The sequence below is a fragment of the Bidens hawaiensis genome, unplaced genomic scaffold, assembly GCF_021521415.1.
Source record: "Bidens hawaiensis isolate Kalapana, Puna unplaced genomic scaffold, B.hawaiensis_p1.1 tig00033109_1, whole genome shotgun sequence".
NCBI classification, from domain to species: Eukaryota; Viridiplantae; Streptophyta; class Magnoliopsida; order Asterales; family Asteraceae; genus Bidens; species Bidens hawaiensis.
Genome location: NW_027495650.1, coordinates 59,623 through 78,819, shown reverse-complemented (window position 1 = coordinate 78,819; position 19,197 = coordinate 59,623). Strand labels below are relative to the sequence as shown.

Sequence of the window (19,197 nt, the reverse complement as noted above, 5' to 3'; positions counted from 1 at the left end):
AGAAAAAACTAAAAATTATTTTGTAGATTAATGTATAATAGTTGATTACGACCCAGATTTTCGTTATGATATGTTAATCTCTAAACCCTAAATATTATGCATTCATCAAAGAAACGATTTTTAGTTTTTGCGTACAATTCGGTTTCACGGAATTGCTTTGACCACTTTACCATTGAATTCTACCATGGGGGAGAGTTTAGGAACCGTCTAGAAACTAAATACGAGAGGAGGGGGTGTGATTATTGTTGTAGATAGAGTAAATGCAGACTTGTTTTGGGCTTGGATAATGCTCTCTAGGGTTATAGAAAAAAACTGACTTAAATTGAAAAAAATTCAAACTTTGGACTGAATTGACAAAAGTATCAAACCACAGGGACGAAAATGACCAATAACTCAAAATAAAAATGAGAAAGACAAAAATACCCTTAAACTAACGGCATAGCTGGATGCCGTTAGACGGATAGGATGTAATTGGCTAATATTTAAATCTATGAGGACTAAATTGACAAAAATACAAATTTTGGACTGAAGTGGCGAAAGTAGCAAACCACAGGGACGAAAATGGCCATTAACTCTATATTTTAATTCAACAAATTTATATTTTGAGTATTAAGCTACCTTTACTAATGTAATCAATATCCACCGAATACACGTCAACTCATTGCTGCAACACATTAGTGTTGGTTTTACTAGCCGAATAAATATTGTTTTACTAACTTCGTAATTGTCTTAAGAATTCATTTAAGAAACCAATGCATAGGTAGGTGTATATCTTTATCATGATACATTTAACAAAACCATATTGATATGTAAGTGAACGCTAAATTTAACCAAAGAAAAAAAGATTGAAAATAAACTTAACTGAACAAAGCAAGACATGGATGGAATATAGTGACAGATTAGATGGAAAAAAAAGACAAAACACAAGCTTAGATCCTAATAATCAAAGACCTAAAAAAGAAACTTGCAAACAAACTCTAGGTGTACCTTCTTAGAGTGAAGCTCAGCAAAAGGTGCAGCTTGGTTATCCTTGAGCCACTTGCTCGTTTTGTCAATGGCTTTTTTTCATTACCTGCAAGATCTCATGGTGCACACTCTCCTTGACACTATGCTCTTCTATCTTCTTCTTCATCTTGTATATGCAATCCTCTAATGCATTGTGGGCTTCTGCTTTCTTCTTGAATTCTTGATCCTCGTATTTGTACTTCTCGGCATCGTGTACCATCTTCTCTATCTTTTCTTTGGAGAGTCTTCCGATCGCATTGGTGATTGTAAGTTTCTTCATCTTACCGGTGGATATTATGGAAACAGTGACTGTAAGGATACCGTTGGCATCAATTTCAAAGCATTCCATAACTTTAGGTACTCCTTTGGGAGCAAGTGATAAAGGAGTGACATCATGTAGCACAACATCTTGAACACTCTTGTCACTGCCACCACTTACCTTTGAAGCCATAACGGCTGCACCATAAGCAACCGCCTCATCAGGGTTCACATTTTTGCATAACTCTTTACCATCAAAATATTCCTGCAGGATATGCTGGACCTTTGGTATCCTAGTTGAGCCACCAACAAGAACCACTTGATCAATACATGATTTCTTCATCTTTGCATCACTAAAACATGTCTCCAAAGTTTCGATGCACTTATTAAACAAATCCATGTTCAGCTCTTCAAATTTAGCCCGGGTAAATTTGATAGAAAAATCAATCCCTCATGCAAGAAATCCAAATCAATTGATGTTTGAGTAGCACATGAGAGAATCCTTTTTGCTTTCTCACAAGCAAATCTCAACCTCCCTAATGCTCTTTGGTTCCTAGTTAAGTCCTTCTTCCATCTCCTCTTAAATTCTTGAGCACAGTATTCCACCATGCGGTTATCAAAATCCCCGCCTCCCAAATGCGTGTCACCAGCAACAGCTTTCACCTCAAAAACACCCCCTTCCTCAATAGTCATCAGACTAACATCAAAAGTCCCACCGCCCAGATCAAAGACAAGCACGTTCATCTTGCCAACAATATCAGACTTGTTGTCTAGACCATAAGCAATAGCAGCTGCTGTAGGCTCATTGATCATACGGATGACGTTTAATCCAGCAATAGTACCAGCATCTTTGGTAGCCTGACGTTGTGAATCGTTGAAGTAAGCAGGGACAGTTATCACAGCATTTTCAACAACTTTTCCAAGATACGCCTCAGCAGTTTCTTTCATCTTTCCCAGAATCATTGATGAGATTTCTTCAGCCAAAAACTCCTTCTCTTGACCTTTGTGAGTGACCACAACCTTTGGTGTGTCAGCAGAGCCTTTGACGACCTTAAAAGGCCACAACTTGATGTCTTCTTGCACTTTGGAATCACTGAATCTCCTTCCAATCAACCTCTTAGCATCTGCAAATCCATGATTAAAACAAACTATATCATCAAATATTTCATTGCAATTTGATAAGTCAAATCATAAATATTCATCTAGTAGCTAACAGAGCACCAAGCATATATAATCTAAGCAGGAGCCATTATAAATAACAAAGGTCAAATATTCTAGAAAATTCATGGCTAAAAATAAAATAAGCAGCATTCAATAGAAACTAAAAAAACAATAGTCTGACCGTATATGGTGTTAGCATGGTTCATTGTTTGTTGATTCTTGGCGCTATCACCGATTAGGCGCTCTGCATCAGCAAAAGCAACAGAAGAGGGTGTGGTTCTGTTTCCTTGATCATTAGGTATGATCTTGACCCGGTTATGCTTCCAAACGGCAACACGTGAGTAAGTTGTTCCAAGATCAATGCCGATTGCCGGCGAGTCGGTCACTTTTCCGTCCATTAAATTCAGAGTTGAGGAGAAATAAGACTCTAAATTAAAGTGATTGCATGTATCTATATATGAGCAACAACAGTCGGTATGCCAACATCTATCTAGTACTTCAAAATATACTAGAATATAGCTAATAGCTAGATAACACTATGATACGGTCACCGTATCTACCCACGTTGCACTATCCTTCTTTTCTGCATGCATGCATACCATAGTACTTACCCACGTTGGCATGTTCCCATGTTCATGATTATGTCATGTAGTTGCACGTTCTATTTTAGTTATCCTAGTATGGTTAAGTTTATGTGTATTTAAGTATGGTTCTATTAATGAAAATGGAAGAAGAAGAAGAATATTGAAGTAAATTACATGTCTTGTTCTCTCTATTTCTTTGGAGTCTAACCCGCTCAAAGGGTCACTATCTTGGGAGATTAGCCATCTCGAATCGGCTTTCTATCAAAGGTGCTTTCATTGGCTTACTCACCTTCCACCATGCCCTCTCACATCATGTCATTGATTGACGACTTGTGTATCATTCTCGAGAAGAACCAACAACAACTCGTGCTTCTTAACGCCCAACTAGGTTTAGGGCCTCCACCACCACTAATTGCTCGCCCACCACTATTACGCCATGAACCGCCACTACCACCTCTTACACCGCCATCGAAACCGTTTGCCCCAAAACCTTTCCTACACCAAATTCACCCATCAAAAACCAAAAAAAGAACCTATTGGCACCACAAACCAAACCCCAAACCGACACCAAAACAACCCTCTTCCACTTCTACCGACACTAAACCGAAAATAATAATAAAATACTGATAAATTGCAAAATATATCTCCAACAAACAGATTTTCAAATATGAATTGTCAGATAAGATATGTATGAATATACATTATTTATTTCATATGTAAATAATGTTTCTGATATTTAAAACTGTTACGGTTTATTCGAGAAAACCGTTAATCTTTCAAGAACACAAGAGAAGAATAGAAAATATACCCAAATAATAATTCTTTCTTATTCTTTTTCATAAACAAGATTACATTATATAGAAAAACAAATACATAAAACTAAAGAAAGATAAAACAATAAGGAAGCATAATTGACTATAATAAGGAAACTAAATAATAGATAAACTTAAATAATAATAATAATAATAATAATAATATACTTATTAATATAATAGGATCGTATCAAAAACGATCAAGAGAAAAAAAAATATCCCACAAGTGAATGAATATATATTTATTTATTACTTCAATTATTTCATATATATGTAAATATATGCATTAGGGACAACGTCCAGGTCTGCGACATTCGAGTTCTTCACGTACGACTAACTACAGTACATCAATAACATTACAAGTGGGTAACTGTAATCATTTAAAAAAAAAGACACCGGCATGAATGCAATCAATGTTAGCGAAAATGCCAAAAATATTAAGCTAATTATATAGTGTAGCTGTGTGAGTATGTGACCACTATCACAACTTTGTATCATATAATCCTTTACAAGCTACCACATTTCTGGATATTCAAAAAACATATGAACAACTTTTAAGTAATCATGAAATCCAATACAAAAGTCTTTTTTGTTGCACAGATCTCTGTTGCAACATCCACTTTTCACATGATAAAACATCACCAATTAGTGTTAATCAGTCAATTAATGTGTCACGTAAAGGCTTATCAAATCATACTTGACAACAAAGCAATTAGAATACGAAAGATTTTTAACTTATAAACTATTTAATATCATACATACGAGTCATAGAAAAAGTAGAGGTCTAAGCATGCACCTGCAGACTGTCATGAAACTTAACCTACAATATTAGTATCCACTTAGATTCCAACATTCAACAGCCGCTGATATCGATGACAGATTAAGTGGAGCAAAAAGTTAAACAAAAGCTTAGACTCTAATATTTAGCAACCATAACCTTAGACCTGAAACACCGGCTTGCAAACAAATTCGAGGTGTGCCTTCTTAAGGTCAAGCTCAGCAAAAGGTGCTGCATGGTTGTCCTCGAGCCACTCATTCGTTTCATCAATGACTTTTTTCATTAACTACACGATCTCATGGTGCACACTATTCTTCACACTGTGCTCTTCGATCTTTATTTTCATCTTGTATATGCAATCCTCCAGTGCATTGTGGGCTTTGGCTTTCTTTTTGAACTCTTGATCCTCAAGTTTGTATTTTTCAGCATCCTTTACCATCTTCGCAATCTCTTCTTTGGAAAGTATTCCAGTTTCATTAGAAATTACGAGTTTCTCCATCTTACCGGTGGATATTATCGAGGCAGTGACTGTTAAGATACCATTGGCATCTATTTCAAAGCATTCCATAACTTTAGAGACTCCTTTGGGAGCAGGTGGTATTCCAGAAATGCGGAACTTTCCCAACAAATGGTTATCTGTAGATTTTGATCTCTCACCTTGATACACCTTGAAACTCATGACGGTTTGGTTATCACGAGTTGTATAGTATCGTTTGGGGTTACTTGTAGGTATTGGAGTGTTTCTTGGGATCATAACATCAAAACGTTTTCCTCTTATTTCTTCTCCAAGTGATAATGGAGTGACATCATGTAGCAAAACATCTTGAACCCTCTTGTCACTGCCACCGCTTACTTTTGAAGCCATGACGGCTGCACCGTAAGCAACCGCCTCATCAGGGTTTACACTTTTGCATAAACCTCTGCTATCAAAATACTCCTGCAGCATAAGCTGGACCTTTGGTATCCTAGTTGAGCCTCCAACAAGAATTACTCGATCTACACATGATTTCTTCATCTTCGCATCACTTAAACATGTTTCCAAAGTCTCAATGCACTTGTTAAACAAACCCATGTTTAGCTCTTCAAATTTAGCTCGAGTAAATTTAATAGAAAAATCAATCCCCTCATGCAAGAAATCCAAATCGATAGGTGTAACACTGGTATACGAGAGAATCCTTTTTGCTTTCTCACAAGCCAATCTCAACCTTCCCAGTGCTCTTTGGTTCCCAGTCAAGTCCTTTTTCCATCTCCTCTTGAATTCACGCACACAGTGATCCACCATGTAAGTGACGACAATCTTTGGGGTGTCATCAGATCCTTGAAAGGCCATAACTTGATGTCTTGCTGCACTCTGGAATCACTGAATCTCCTTCCAATCAACCTTTTAGCATCTGGAAATGAACCCCAAGTAAAAAAAACAAGCTATAAGCATCAAGTAGTATAACCTAACAAAATCAGAATTGAAGTTGAAGCTTTGTAATACAATACAGTTGATATATATTTTTGTCCTTTTTCACGGTATAATTCAAATTATTTCCTCTTATGCCATCCAACGGGGTTTACACTCTGTTGCCGCCGAGTCCAATTTAGGGGCTGTTTGACAAGCGCTGAATGATTAAGAGGTATGAATGATTAAGAGGCTCTGAGCCAATAAGTGCTGAACCAGTAAGGGTTGTTTGGTTGGACGTCTGAATGGCTATGCAGAATGACTATTATACCCCTCCGAACTATTTCGTGCAAAATGAACTATCAGAGTTTTTTTGTTTCTATTATCATATAAACTCAATATACAAAACCTAATATATGCAAATATATATACCTAAAAATGAAATCAATATACAAAAATGTTTCAAATATACAAAAAAAAATCACAGTGCCACAAATATATATGTTTAAAAATGAAAGTTATATACAACAACTAAACCAACGTCTTCATTCCGAACCAATGTCTTCAACTCTTCATACATGCAACCCGAACCGAGGTCTTCACCCGAACTGTAGAAATTTCCAAACAAAACACAGTTACATTAATAAATGGGCTCGACCCGTGAAACCATCCCGCGAACCAAAATACATATTAAAACAAACTTTTATTATTATAACAAACCAAAATACATCTTAAAAATAGTTCATAAAGTCACTGGCACAAATAACTTAACAATACACCCACGTCAAACCCCTAAACATCAAACAAGGCTTGATTGGTTAACATTTCTTTTACTTTAAAATTTCAGCATGACTTAATCGTAAGAAGACACGTCTCAACGAAAAAAAAACTAAACATGTTTAATCACTTAAAATTCATAAAAACGTATACGACTAATAACACATAAAAACCGATAACCGCTTACAAACCGACCTTAGATATACTCCAAAACACGTCCTATAAGAAAGCTCGACTCAATAAAATAAACTTCATTAAACGATACGCACAAACTTAACATGTTTCCAATTCGTTGACCCGCTCCCAAGACTTGATCACGCGTGCCCATGACTAATAATCTCATTATCCCACATGACTTGACCACTCTGATCATTATCGATTATATCACCTACAAGTTATCATCACAAAACATTAGCAAAAGCTAAGTGAGAGCTAATCAGCTAATTAACATGCATATTATACATATATAGTTGCCTTAATTTACAAACAGCAAAAGTAGACCCTTTAGGTTCACAATCACATAAAAATCATGCCCAACATGTTCCCGATAAATTGCTAATGAATTTGTAGATACTATAACGTTTTCTGTGTACAAACAGTTCTGCGCAGCTGCAGTAATTTACTGTTTTCCCCACTTACCTTGGGTGTTTTACTTAAAACTAAAATTCTGAAAAAAGTAGCCTCGTAGAGCTTTCCGCCAATATATAATATGCCACAAACAGAGATACGGTTAATTTACCATGAATTTTCTTAAACTGGTCAAAATCTGGATATAAGCTAAATTTTTCTGCCTTTTGGTTACTCGACCCATTATCATTTTGTACTCTTTCTTTGCGATTTTAAAGCACCAAAACACCATCAAAATAACACGTTATTGTTGATTTAACCCATACTCAATAATAATGTGTATAAAGCCTCCCTTTTTATATGTGTATAAAGCCTCCCGTACTGGTACCGGTACCGAACCGAATATTTCGGTACCGGTACCAAGAATTCACGATTTTCTGGACCAGTCCTGATCTCATCCCTACATTGAATTACCTACTTCTAGATATGTCATCGCTAGCCTTGAGGTCATAACATTCGAGTTATCTACATTTGTTTCAAGCAATTCATCAAACCCTTCTAAGCAAAACCTTTTAGTACAAAGTACAAACAATTGGGTAAAAGGTCAAAAATTAAAGCCAATTTCAGAGAGGATATAGTAAAACACTATAAAATACCTAAACTGGGGACTTGTATTCTAATGTGGGTGCTGAAGATGGGACCGATTATCAGTCCAGGTTCATCGGATTTTTCACCTGTTAACTAAATGCAATTGAAGGTTCCCAAACTCATAAACAGTAATCAAACCTGTTATAACTGAAGATTCGGCTAGAACTTTTTCATGTTTCTATAGAAAACGTAAATGAAATTGATAACCCAATTGAAACCAATCTATGCACCCTAAAATCGATTTTGAACCATAAAATCAACCGGAAGACAGAGAAATTGAATCGCATAAGCAAAATTATAATAAAATCACCTTAATTGTTGGGTCTTCAATTGGTGATAGTTCAACGACGACCTCTAACATTGGCGGTGAAGCAGCGTTAGTGAGCATCAGTGGGTGGTGAAGAAACACTAAGCGGACCCCGGGCAGATTACGGGTAACCTGGGGGTTAGATAGATGTTTCCCACGAGGGGTTAGACCCGGCAAAGATGGTTCTTCTGATAACCTGCAAAACAGACACGTGAGCTTGTCACTGAGAAGGGGGGGGGGGTTCCTCCTTGTGACCACCCTCCGGCGTGAGAATCAGACTAGATTGCTCTTTAAATATAAATGTATATTAAGAGATTGCTAGAGCAGATATCAGGTATAATATGATGATAATATGATAAGATGAGATGATCATACCATTTGGGGTATTTATAGCCGAATGTAGGTTTCCAAGGAGGTGTGGCCGGCTGCAATAGTATTCCTGTTCTACCAACTGTGGCCTACGCACGTGCCCTGCTGGTAGTTGGTGGGTAGGCAGCGGCTGACAGTGACCAGGCCTGCTGTGTACTATTCCTTTTCCACCAACTGCCGGCTATGCACGTGGTATGACAGGAGTTGGTGAGTAGGCAGCGGCTAATAGTGACATACAGTACAGGAGCATGCTGCTCGCCATACTGTTGTTAATAAGCTGTCGTATCTTTAGTCAGATCTTTTGCCCATACCTCGTCAGGTACAGTACAAAAGATCTTCCCGTATCGTACGGACTGGCTTTTGGGCGGGAGTATTCCACCTCCCGCCTTTGTGCGGGATTGTTCCCGGCTTTGCTCATTCCTTCAGGTGACACTGAGTGAGAGCTAAGTGCCTTGTGCGTGTAGCCTTGCTGCGCGGGTGGCCTTCCCTGATGGCTTGTATCCGCAGCTGCGGGAACAGGCAGAGTACTTCACCATTGGGAGGCATTTCCTGCGGGAACAGCTTGCGTACTGCGCGTAAGGACGTCACGTCTCTGAGCATGGTGGGTCCTGCGGATCCAGTTGGTTTCTGCGCAGACGTCCCTCTTCAAGGTGAGTCTTGCGGGTCCAACTGGGCTCTGCTGGGACCTACCTCTTCAAGTCCCCCCAGTCCAATGTTCTTCTCATGAATGTTTAATAAAGTGAGGTGAACTTTTGGAGTTAAGCAAAGGGTTTTGAAAAGGGTTTAGTTTTAAGGTTTTCCATGGGGATTCTTCCCGCGGAAGTCCTTGTCACTTGCAGAAATTCCTGACTTTCCTGCTTAATCTTTGGGTATGATGCGGGTAGGTCTGTAACCTTCTCGCAAGTCAGGAGCGTTGAGTCCCACTTGTGTGGATTCTCCATGGGGTTTTGGTAGTTTTGAACATAGTGATCAATTATGTTAAAACCACCAATTCCATCCTGGAGCTTCAAACAATGTAGTTCTCGACGTTCCCGCTATGCGGGGATGTTATTTCCGTTTCCGCAAGCATTGCCCAGAAGATCCTTCTTGGTTTCAATTCCCAGCGGAGCGCTAGGTATGTGAAGGGTTTTGCCTTGACACTGTACCCGCGCTCGTCTTACGGTTACTTTACTTCCAAGGTATTCCTGGCGTCAATTCCCTGCGGGTGCTAGGTATGTGAAGGGTTTTGCCTTAATACTATACCCGCACCCGTCTTATGGTTACTTGGTTGCCAAGGTATTCCTGGCGTCAATTCCCTGCGGGTGCTAGGTATGTGAAGGGTTTTGCCTTAACACTGTACCAACACCCGTCTTATGGTTACTTGGTTGCCAAGGTATTCCTGGCGTCAATTCCCTGCGGGTGTTAGGTATGTGAAGGGTTTTGCCTTAACACTGTACCCGCACCCGTCTTATGGTTACTTGGTTGCCAAGGTAAGGGGTATTTTCCCGCTTACTTTTGAATCTTTTTGAATTTTGAAATTCGAAGAGTTGGTGAAAGGATAAGAACAGTCCAAACCTCTGAAACGCCGTGCGACGGTTTCTTCTGACTGTGTCAAAACGTGCAGGAAGTTATGGTGACGTGACAGTACCTGGTCATTCCAGACGCTTTTTCAGGCGCGTGGGCCCGATTTTTCGGGCGCGTGGCCGCGAAATTAATGGTACGCGTCCTTTCAACAGCTGTTGCCAGCTTGCTTTTTGCCACGTGTCATAGTTTCATTGCACCTTCGATTTCTCTCTCTTCCGCATTAAATTCATCGCATTAATTGCGATTAGTATATAAAGGGGGAGAGGGTTCTTTGTAATTCACACTTTCACTTCTCTTCATCTTCAAAACGATTTCCGGCGAATACTCATCTTTTCAGTCGAGTCATTCCCTTGAAATCGTTTTCTTCTTTCATCTGCAAGATGTCTTCTCGTGATCTCGAATCTACAGCCCAGGAGGCTGGGGTGCTCGCTGATGACAAGAGTACTGCTGGCGAGTGCCAGTGTGCTCTGCCTGTCGATCTGTATCAGTACGTCGTCAGGAAGTTCATGCTCGAGTCTCTCGAGCCTGAGTTTCCTGAACCCCATCAGACGGTGTATGATGCCCCCAGAGGCAAGATCGGGGTTTATGCTGCATTCTTTGTTTATGGGAATCTTAGGTTCCCATTGACAAAGTTTGTGTACCGTGTCCTGGAGAGGCACGGTGTGCACTTGACCGAGGTGCACCCGATGGCGATTGCGAAGATTCGCCACTTCGAATGGGTGTGCCGGATTCTGGGCATTGAGCCCTATGTCGACCGCCTGATGACCTTCTACTCTTGGAGGTGCATCTAGGGGTGGTATACGCTGATAACCCGGATTAAGGGTTTGAAGATTTGCGCAACCGAGCGCAGTCTTCGCTCGTGGAAGCGGGAGTTCTTCTACATCTCCGCTCGCGCCATCCCCCTTGCCATGAAATTCAAGAATGGGCAAGCACTTCCCAGCCTTCACGCCTCCAACTACCAGGAGGCGGAATGGTTCTCGAAGATATCCCGAGTCCAATCTCCGGTTTACCTGTTTGTGGAGTCCGGGATGGTGATGCTCGGGATGAGCCGGGTGTGGAAGGATGCGGATGCGCGAAAGATCCCGATCGTCCTCGAATACGGTTCGAACTCTGTTCCTTACGGTATACTTTGTTTCTTTTTGTTTATTTAGAATCTGTTCTAACTTCTTTCCTGTTTATTTCAGAGGGGAACGACTTGCAGTCGCTCTTGTACCCGCGGGAGGCTGACGGTCCCGCTCGGATGGGTACTCGCGCTCTAGACGAGAACGAGTTGCCCATCCTAAAACAAACGGCGGATCGGTTCGTGGAGGTCTACCCGTTAGGCCACGAGATCCTTAGCGCCAGGCGGCCAGGTAAGGCGCTATTCAACCCTCGACCCCTCAATGTTGAAACCTCTGCTGGAATTCCTCTAATCTTATGTTCTGATGAGGAATCCGCAGATGGTCCTCCGTTGGTGCGGAAGAAGAAGGCTGCCGGCGGGAAGGGGAAGGAGAAGGTGGCCTCCACTGCCGATCCGGTGCCTCGGTCTGATTCGGAGACCGAGAGCGAAGAGGTGGCGGGGAATCCCGGTGGTGATAAGACCACCGCTCCGGAGGCTGCGACAACTGTCACCTCCGGAGAGCCCAGGATGACAATGGTGAGCGGCGTGAAGAGGCCGGCTCCATCGGGTTCATCCCCGCCTGTCCGTACATTTAGGCTCAAGAAAACCCGTAAGTACAAACTTTATTTATCTTTAACTTCATAGCTTTTCGTCATTAACACTTTATCTTCTTTGTGCAGGCGTGGATGTTGACGCATTCCAGGGTGGAGCGCAGAGGAGTACCCCTCCGCCCATGACGGTAGGCTTGGTCAGCCTACCTGAGGCGACGACCCAGGCGGCTGCGCCTGCGCCTGCTTCCGCTGGTTCAGTTGCTCACTTCTTTGAGCCGACTGTTCCAGCTGTGATGACGTCACCGCCGGCTGTGAGTGCCATTTTTACCGCATCTTTCACCGAGCCGGCGGTTACTTTTGCTGCGGATTCCGCAGCGGCGGCCGCGGCGGCCTTTACCATGCCTCCTCCGTCATCGGCAACGACGGCCGATCCTTTAGGTATGCATGGGGCTTATCGCCAACCTCTGCCTCCTTCCCATCTGCCTGACCTCTTGGATGGATTTCCCTTGGGTTCAGGTGATGGGTTTGGCGGCTATCGGCCTGTTATTGACCCTACAGGTGCGTAGGGTTCTTTTGGCCTATTTTATATATTTTTTTATCATCTTTTCCTAACTGCTTTTTGTTTTTTGCAGTGTCGGATTCCAATGAAGTGTATGTTCCACGATGGAACATTCGCCGAGGAACAACCCTTCGCACACCTGTGGAGTGCGTGGAGTGGGCTCGTCACGCAGCTCCCAGTGGTGCGTTGGGGGAAGCCATGGCTAGCTACCAGGAGGGTAGGCTAAGCAATGAGCTTCGGGTTCTCCTGGCCCGGATGCAGCCGCGCGTCGAGCTGCTTTGTCGTGAAAACGACAAGTTAAAAGCAGCTCGCATTCAAGAAGTAGCTCAGGCGCGGGCTGTCCGGGAGGAGAATAGGAGGCTCTCCGCGGCTGCTGCGGAGAAGGAGAAGGCGTTCAAGGCCCTTGAAGTTGAGGTTCAGGCCCGTCTCGAGGCCCGTTCCAAGGCTGCCCAAGCTGTTAATGAACAGCTTCGGCTGGCTACGGAAAATGCTAGGAACGCAACTGAAAGGGCCACCAAGGCTGAAGCTGTTGCTGAGCCTCTACGCGTGGAGAATGAAGAGCTTAAAGCCAAATTAGAGGCTCTCCAGCAGGCTCATGATGCCTTGGGGATGGAAGACGCCAAAAAGCTCCAAGAAATCTTGGACCAGAGGGGGGTGTGCTTGACCACACTGAGCGGAAGCTAAAGGGCGTCGAAGAGGCTGCGGCTAAAGAAGTGTTGCTTGCCAACCTCAACAAGAGTGAAGCCGAACGCGCCCGTAACGAAGCTCAAGCTGCCCTCCAGGAGGCTCTGGTTTCCAAGGAATGGCTTCTTCGAGAAGCGTTGTCTCAGGTATGCTTTTCATGTCTTTACGCTTTTCTTTGTAAATAGAAAATGTTCTGATACTTGTATATTTTCTTTTTTGTAGGTTGTGCATCGAGTCTTCACGGAGACGTCTTATGATGATGCTATGAGCGCAGTCCTCAACGCTTCTCACGAGGATGGGGAAAAGGTCGGCTTCCTGCTTGGTCTAGGGTTCGTTGAGAAAGGCATCCCGCCTTCCAACTTCCCTTTGTATAATGTTGATACTGAAGCTGTTTATGACCAAGCAGTGAATCAGTATGCCGCCTTCCCGCATCCGGTGGTGGAGAAGGTAAACGAAGTTGCTGCTGCTGATGATGGGCTAGCTATCCTTAAAGCTTTCGTTGAACTGCCACGCTCTACTGATGGTGCTGGTCCAAGTGGAAGTGGCCCTGAAGCTTGATCCTGAAGATCCCTTCCCACTGCTAGGATAGATTTAGCTTGTATAGATTTATTTTCTTGTAGGCGGGTAGTTACCCGGCCATTCTTGTAATGAATATTATGAAATATAAATCTTTGTGCGGGTAAGACCGCTATTTTCACTGGATTCCTTGCTTTATAAACGTTATATGACTTGCATACTTTAGTTTAAATTAGCAATTTTCCAAGTGCTTAGAATAAGTTAACCTTTGAACGTGGTAGATAATAGGTTGAAGTTTTGCTTCCTCTTTTGTGATTGTGCGGGTAGGACCGTCACTTGCACTTAGTAGAATGGCTAAACTTTACCTACATCTAACCTGCGTGTAGGTTTTCCTCATCTTTTTAGAAATTTTCTAAGTGTTTAGAATAAGTTAACCTTTGAACGTGGTAGATAATAGGTTGAAGTTTTGCTTCTTTCGTGATGGTGAAGTTGGATGAGGAAGGCAACAGTAAGGGTAATAAGGTCTGAATCTCATTCAGCGACAATTCATATTCAGATGTTCAAAAAATCATTCACATGCATTTCTTAAACAACCCAAACACTCTGAATGGGGAAACAAACAGCCCCTTACTTGATTATTGTGTCTCGGTTCCTAAAGCCCAATCATAGTTTGAAAATTCAATGTTTTGTGATTCTGTATTTTGTGAATCACGTATTGGATCAGAACTTGGGCCAACAATTTTGGGCTGTTCAAACCGCTCGTCGCTCGAACTCGTTTGCCGTTCATTTAGAAATTGCTCGGAAAATGCTTGCTCGTTTTTCGCTTGATTGAAAACGAGCCGTTCTGCTCGGTTCGGTTTGGAAACGAGCTAAGCAACGAGCAAATGACTGCTCGGTTCGGTTCGGTTCGGCTCGAATATTTTTAATTTATTTTATATATAATTATATATGAACAAATATATAAGTATATAGACAAAACACATAAGTATAAGCTTTATTTTTACCCCTTAAAATGTTTCATATTCCGTCAATTTTATAGTTTTATTTTTTCGTTTCAAGTTTTTAGAATACTAGAAGTTTGTTTACATGATTATTATATCTCACTTCAAACTTATTTTTAATAAAAAAATTACAATATATTACACGTTTGTCTAAAAACTACTAATTTATTTATAAAATATATTAGTTACAACCTTTAAAATTTGTTTCTTATTGAAAATTTAAAAGTGAAAAAAGAAATAAATAATGTTTGAAATCGCTCGATGTTCGATCGAAAAATGCTCGATTCAATTTTGGCTCGTTTTGGTTTCGCTCGGTTCGAATTTAAGTTGTTTGGTTTGGTTCAGTTGTAAACAAGCCAAGCAACGAGTAAGCCTTTGCTCGGTACGGCTCGGCTCGTGAACAACCCTTGTTTTGTGATTCTGTATTTTGTGAATCATGTATTGGATCAGAACTTGGGTCAACATATTGTGGATTGTTCTAGCTATGGGCCTCATGTAACGAAGTACGGAGATCCCGGCCCAACTCTAATCCGTCATTCATGAATTTATGAATTATGATACAGCGAAAAAACACTGGTGGACCCAAAGATCGTAGGTGGTCAGGATCCTATTGGTAGTATTTGTTTTCTTTGTCGGGCCGGAAGTCGGGAACTAGAGGTGCACAAAAAACATGAACCCGGAACCCTATTTGAAAAAAAAACTCAGAACCGATCTTTTTGAACCTGGGTTTTTAATACCTGAACCCGAACTTACCCGTAGGGTACAGATAGGGTATGACTTTCTATGTTAAAACCCGAACCCGAACCCGTACACGATCTAAACCCGATAATACCCGAAACCCGGTTCTAGGTATACCCGAAACCAGGGGTTTAAGTTATACTCGAAACCGGTTCTAGTTATACCCGAAACCCGGGTTTTTTGCTTACCCGAACCTGGTTTTTGCATACCCGATATTAGTGTTTGTGCACATATCGTTGTGTGGCTGCCCGCAGATCTATAGTTGTTTCCAACGGATCTTTTTGAAGCACATATATGATATAAATACTTGTTTACAGCAATACATTTTGATATACCAAACAACTGAAAACACATAAAATATATGTTTTTTTATATAATTGTTTAGTTGTTTATATATGTCTGAATGAACTTTGAAGTTTGTATGAAAAAAAAATGGAGGTAGGATAAAAAATGAAGCATGCCCGTTGACAGAAGAAAGTTGTAGAAAAATGGTTTTTTTAAATACCCGGAAATAGGGTATTCAAAACCGATAAAACGTGTTTTTTCAATACCCGGAAATAGGGTATTCAAATACCCGGGTATTGAAGACTCGGTTCAATACCAGAACCGAACCGGGGTATTGCTAATACCCGATTTTTCAATATACGATCATACCCGAACCGGTTCCATACCCGAACCCAAGTTTTTCTAATACCCGATTTGTGCACCTCTAGTCGGAACTAGTCACATAATGAAAAAATATAAAACAAAATTATATGGTACAATTTGTTTTTTTAAGTTGTTCCTTCACGTTCATATTTAAAAACTTTGCAAATTTAAAGTCAAATTTCAAACGGTTATTAAGATCTCAAAAAAAGAGTTTTTGGTTTTTACGTCGTTTTCAGCCGAAAATTGACCAATGCACACCCCTACAATGCACATGTGTATAATAATTTATAAAATAATGGACCCTTAGAAGCCTTCCCATGTCATTAAAAGTCTTATTTGGTGTTAAAGGCTTTCGAATAATTTAATTGTACAGAATAGGTATTAGCATGTGTTAGGGAGTTGGTTTAGCTTACACAAAAGGGCATTAGCTCATAACAAATCATTAAACACCATTTGGTGTTAAAGACGATGCACGATTAATTTTACAGTTAAAGTCTATGGGTCTTGCCATATGCTAGTGAACTAGTACACAACTACTTTTGGTGTATGACTATTAATTGAAATACATCGTATTTCTAGATTTTACAGAACATACACATAATTTTGTATTACATTACATTTGCATATATCACAAATAAAAATAAAAATAAAAATAATCCAAGCAAGAATCTTGATTTTAAAAGGACAACTTATTTTTTATCCTCAAATCCATGATTTGAAGAATAACGAAAGTAATATGAAATATATTTACTTATCAAGTAGATTTTAGCTTTTTATACTCAAAGAATTCGTCAACAACGGACTCCATGAAGAGCTAAATTGATATGTATATGCCAGTTGATGCCCACTTCCACCATCATTCAAGCTAGCGTCCAGGCGTTGATAATATGACAAAAATCTATGCTTATTTTGGGCATGCCTAATTTCAAGGCCGCCAACTCTATCGTAAATGTAACACCAAGTCAACAAAGAGGGTATATCATACTTGCAATGTAAGAATACTCGAGGAATTACATTTGTTGGTAAAATCTCATCAACGATGCTCTTTTTTCGGGTGAACTGAGTCGGATTGAGTTGTCAAAATTCCAATAGTGTACATGATAGAAAACAAAAATAAGAACTTGATTACTGAAATTGAAATGGATAATGACCCGATTCGAGATGGGTGATCTCCATATTACAAGGTTAACAAACCCTAATTTTAATAATTAAAACATCGATACCGAACAAAGAAAGAAAACCTACTATTAATACTAATTCTAATTAAACAATTCCAAAATAACTCCTCCACTAAATCAGCCCCCACTCCTTGTTTTCTTCTTTTTCCCGCTCACCAGCTCCCCTTTATTCGGATTTGTATCAATACTTCTGGCCCGAACAAATGATTTGTCCTCAAGTCGGGTATGATTAAACTGAGCGGTTGTTCCAGCGTTAAGTTTCTCAAAGGGCTCGATAGTGAGATTACGAAAAGTAGCAGTCTGCAAAGCATCTGTTGGCATTCCATGCAGCTTATAGTTCTTACCATTGATTGTGAACATCATGAACATTTGCTTCCAATTTGCCTGAAATGTGTTAAGGTGGCTAACCATTGTAAACCGAGTACGACATAAGCTCCCCCTAAGGTGAATGGGTAAAAATCTTGGGATACTTGGAGGTCAGAAAGTTGTAGTGAGAGATCCTTACAAACTTGGCCGCATCGGATGATATCACCATTTCCAATTTGAACACCGAATGGAGTGATCAACTGAGTGATGATTTTTAGTTCTCTGACCAAGGTGTATGATATGAAGTTATGCGTAGATCCGCTATCTATTAGAACCCGAACTTCAGTCGTGCCCAACACACCACGAAGTTTCATGGTCGGTATAGGAGACTGACTAAATAGCGCATTGAGGCTAATCTCAGCCAATTCGGGAGGGTATTTCTGTTCTGAAATGCTTATTCCTTCTCGATTCGACTCGTCTCCCTCATTAGCAATCTCTAACAGTTTGAAGGTGCCCGTTTTGCACCTGTGATATGGTGAAAATTTTTCACCGCTCCTATAACATTCTCCTCTTGCATATCGTGCTTGTTTTTCGGTGTCATAGACACGAGGTTGTAGCTGGTCTGCGGTTGAAGGTTTAACCAAATCAGACGGTTTATTATCGGCGCTCGTAGGTTTTAAATTCGAATCGAGTTTGACCCTTTTTCAGCCTGGGTGAAGAGGTAGGTCCCAGCAGAGCCCAGTTGGACCTGCAAGACTCACCTTGAAGAGGGACGTCTGCGCAACGACCAACTGGTTCCGCAGGACCCACCATGCTCAGAGAGATGAAGACCTTACGCGCAGTACGCCAGCTATTCCCGCAGGAAAAGCCTCCCAATGGTGAAGTACCCCGCCTGTTCCCGCAGCTGCGGATACAAGCCATCAGGGAAGGCTACCCGAACTAATAGCAAGGCTACACGCACAAGGCACTAACTCTCAATAATTCAGTAATGTCACCTGAAGAAGGAATGAGCAAGGCGGGAACACTCCCGCCCAAATGAGCCAGTCCGTGCGCTTCTGGAGGATCTTTTGTACTATACCTGCCAAGGTATGGACAAAATTGACAAGATCTGACCAAAGCAGCGACAGCTCACTGACAATAGTACGACGAGGAGCACGCTCTAGTACGAAATGTCACTATCAGCCGCTGCCTACTCACCAACCCTCATCGTGGAACATACATAGCCTGCAGTTGGTGGAAAAGGAATAGTACACAGCCGGCCATGTCACTATCAGCCGCTGCCTACCCACCAACCACCAGCATGGCACGTGCGTAGCCCACAGTTGGTAGAAAAGGAATATTATACAGCTGGCTGTACCTGCTTGGAAACCTACCTTCGGCTATAAATACTCCAACACCTTGGAACGGTATCATCATCTTATCTTATACCATCATATATCATCTAGCTATTTCTCTTAATATACACTTATATTCAGAGCAATCTAGTCTGATTCTCACGCCGGAGGGTGGTCACAAGGAGGTACCCCCCTTCTCAGTGACGAGCTCACGGTGTCTGTTTTGCAGGTCATCAGAAGAATAACCATCTTTGCCGGACCTAACCCTCGTGGGAAACATCTACCTGACCCTAAGATTATCCGTAATCTGCCGGGGTCACTTAGTGTTTCTTCATTGGCGCCATCTGTGCATAAAAGCTAGAACTAA

The 19,197-nt window shown here is 41.2% G+C and overlaps 1 protein-coding gene and 1 pseudogene across 2 annotated transcripts; both read right to left on the bottom strand.

Moving 5' to 3' along the window:
- Positions 1-1,051: 1,051 nt before the first annotated feature.
- Positions 1,052-2,822, bottom strand: LOC143584371 (heat shock cognate 70 kDa protein-like; annotated as a pseudogene). The gene is made up of 2 exons (XR_013144349.1): positions 2,606-2,822; positions 1,052-2,387 (listed from the first exon to the last, which is right to left on the bottom strand). The product of XR_013144349.1 is annotated as a heat shock cognate 70 kDa protein-like (transcript).
- A 491-nt stretch (positions 2,823-3,313) lies between these two features.
- On the bottom strand, positions 3,314-5,928 carry LOC143584370 (heat shock 70 kDa protein 4-like). Its single transcript, XM_077066442.1, has 2 exons — positions 4,889-5,928; positions 3,314-3,503 (listed from the first exon to the last, which is right to left on the bottom strand). The coding sequence occupies exons 1-2, from the start codon at positions 5,926-5,928 to the stop codon at positions 3,314-3,316; spliced, it is 1,230 nt and encodes a 409-aa protein (XP_076922557.1).
- Between the last annotated feature and the right edge of the window lie 13,269 nt (positions 5,929-19,197).

Excerpts from the sequence above, each read along its gene's own strand:
- LOC143584370 (XM_077066442.1), bottom strand. The coding sequence starts at position 5,928 with ATGGCCTTTCAAGGATCTGATGACACCCCAAAGATTGTCGTCACTTAC. Across the intron at positions 3,504-4,888 it reads AGTGTGCACCATGAGATCGT|GAAAGGTTTTGGGGCAAACG; the intron begins GTAGTTAATGAA and ends AATTTGGTGTAG.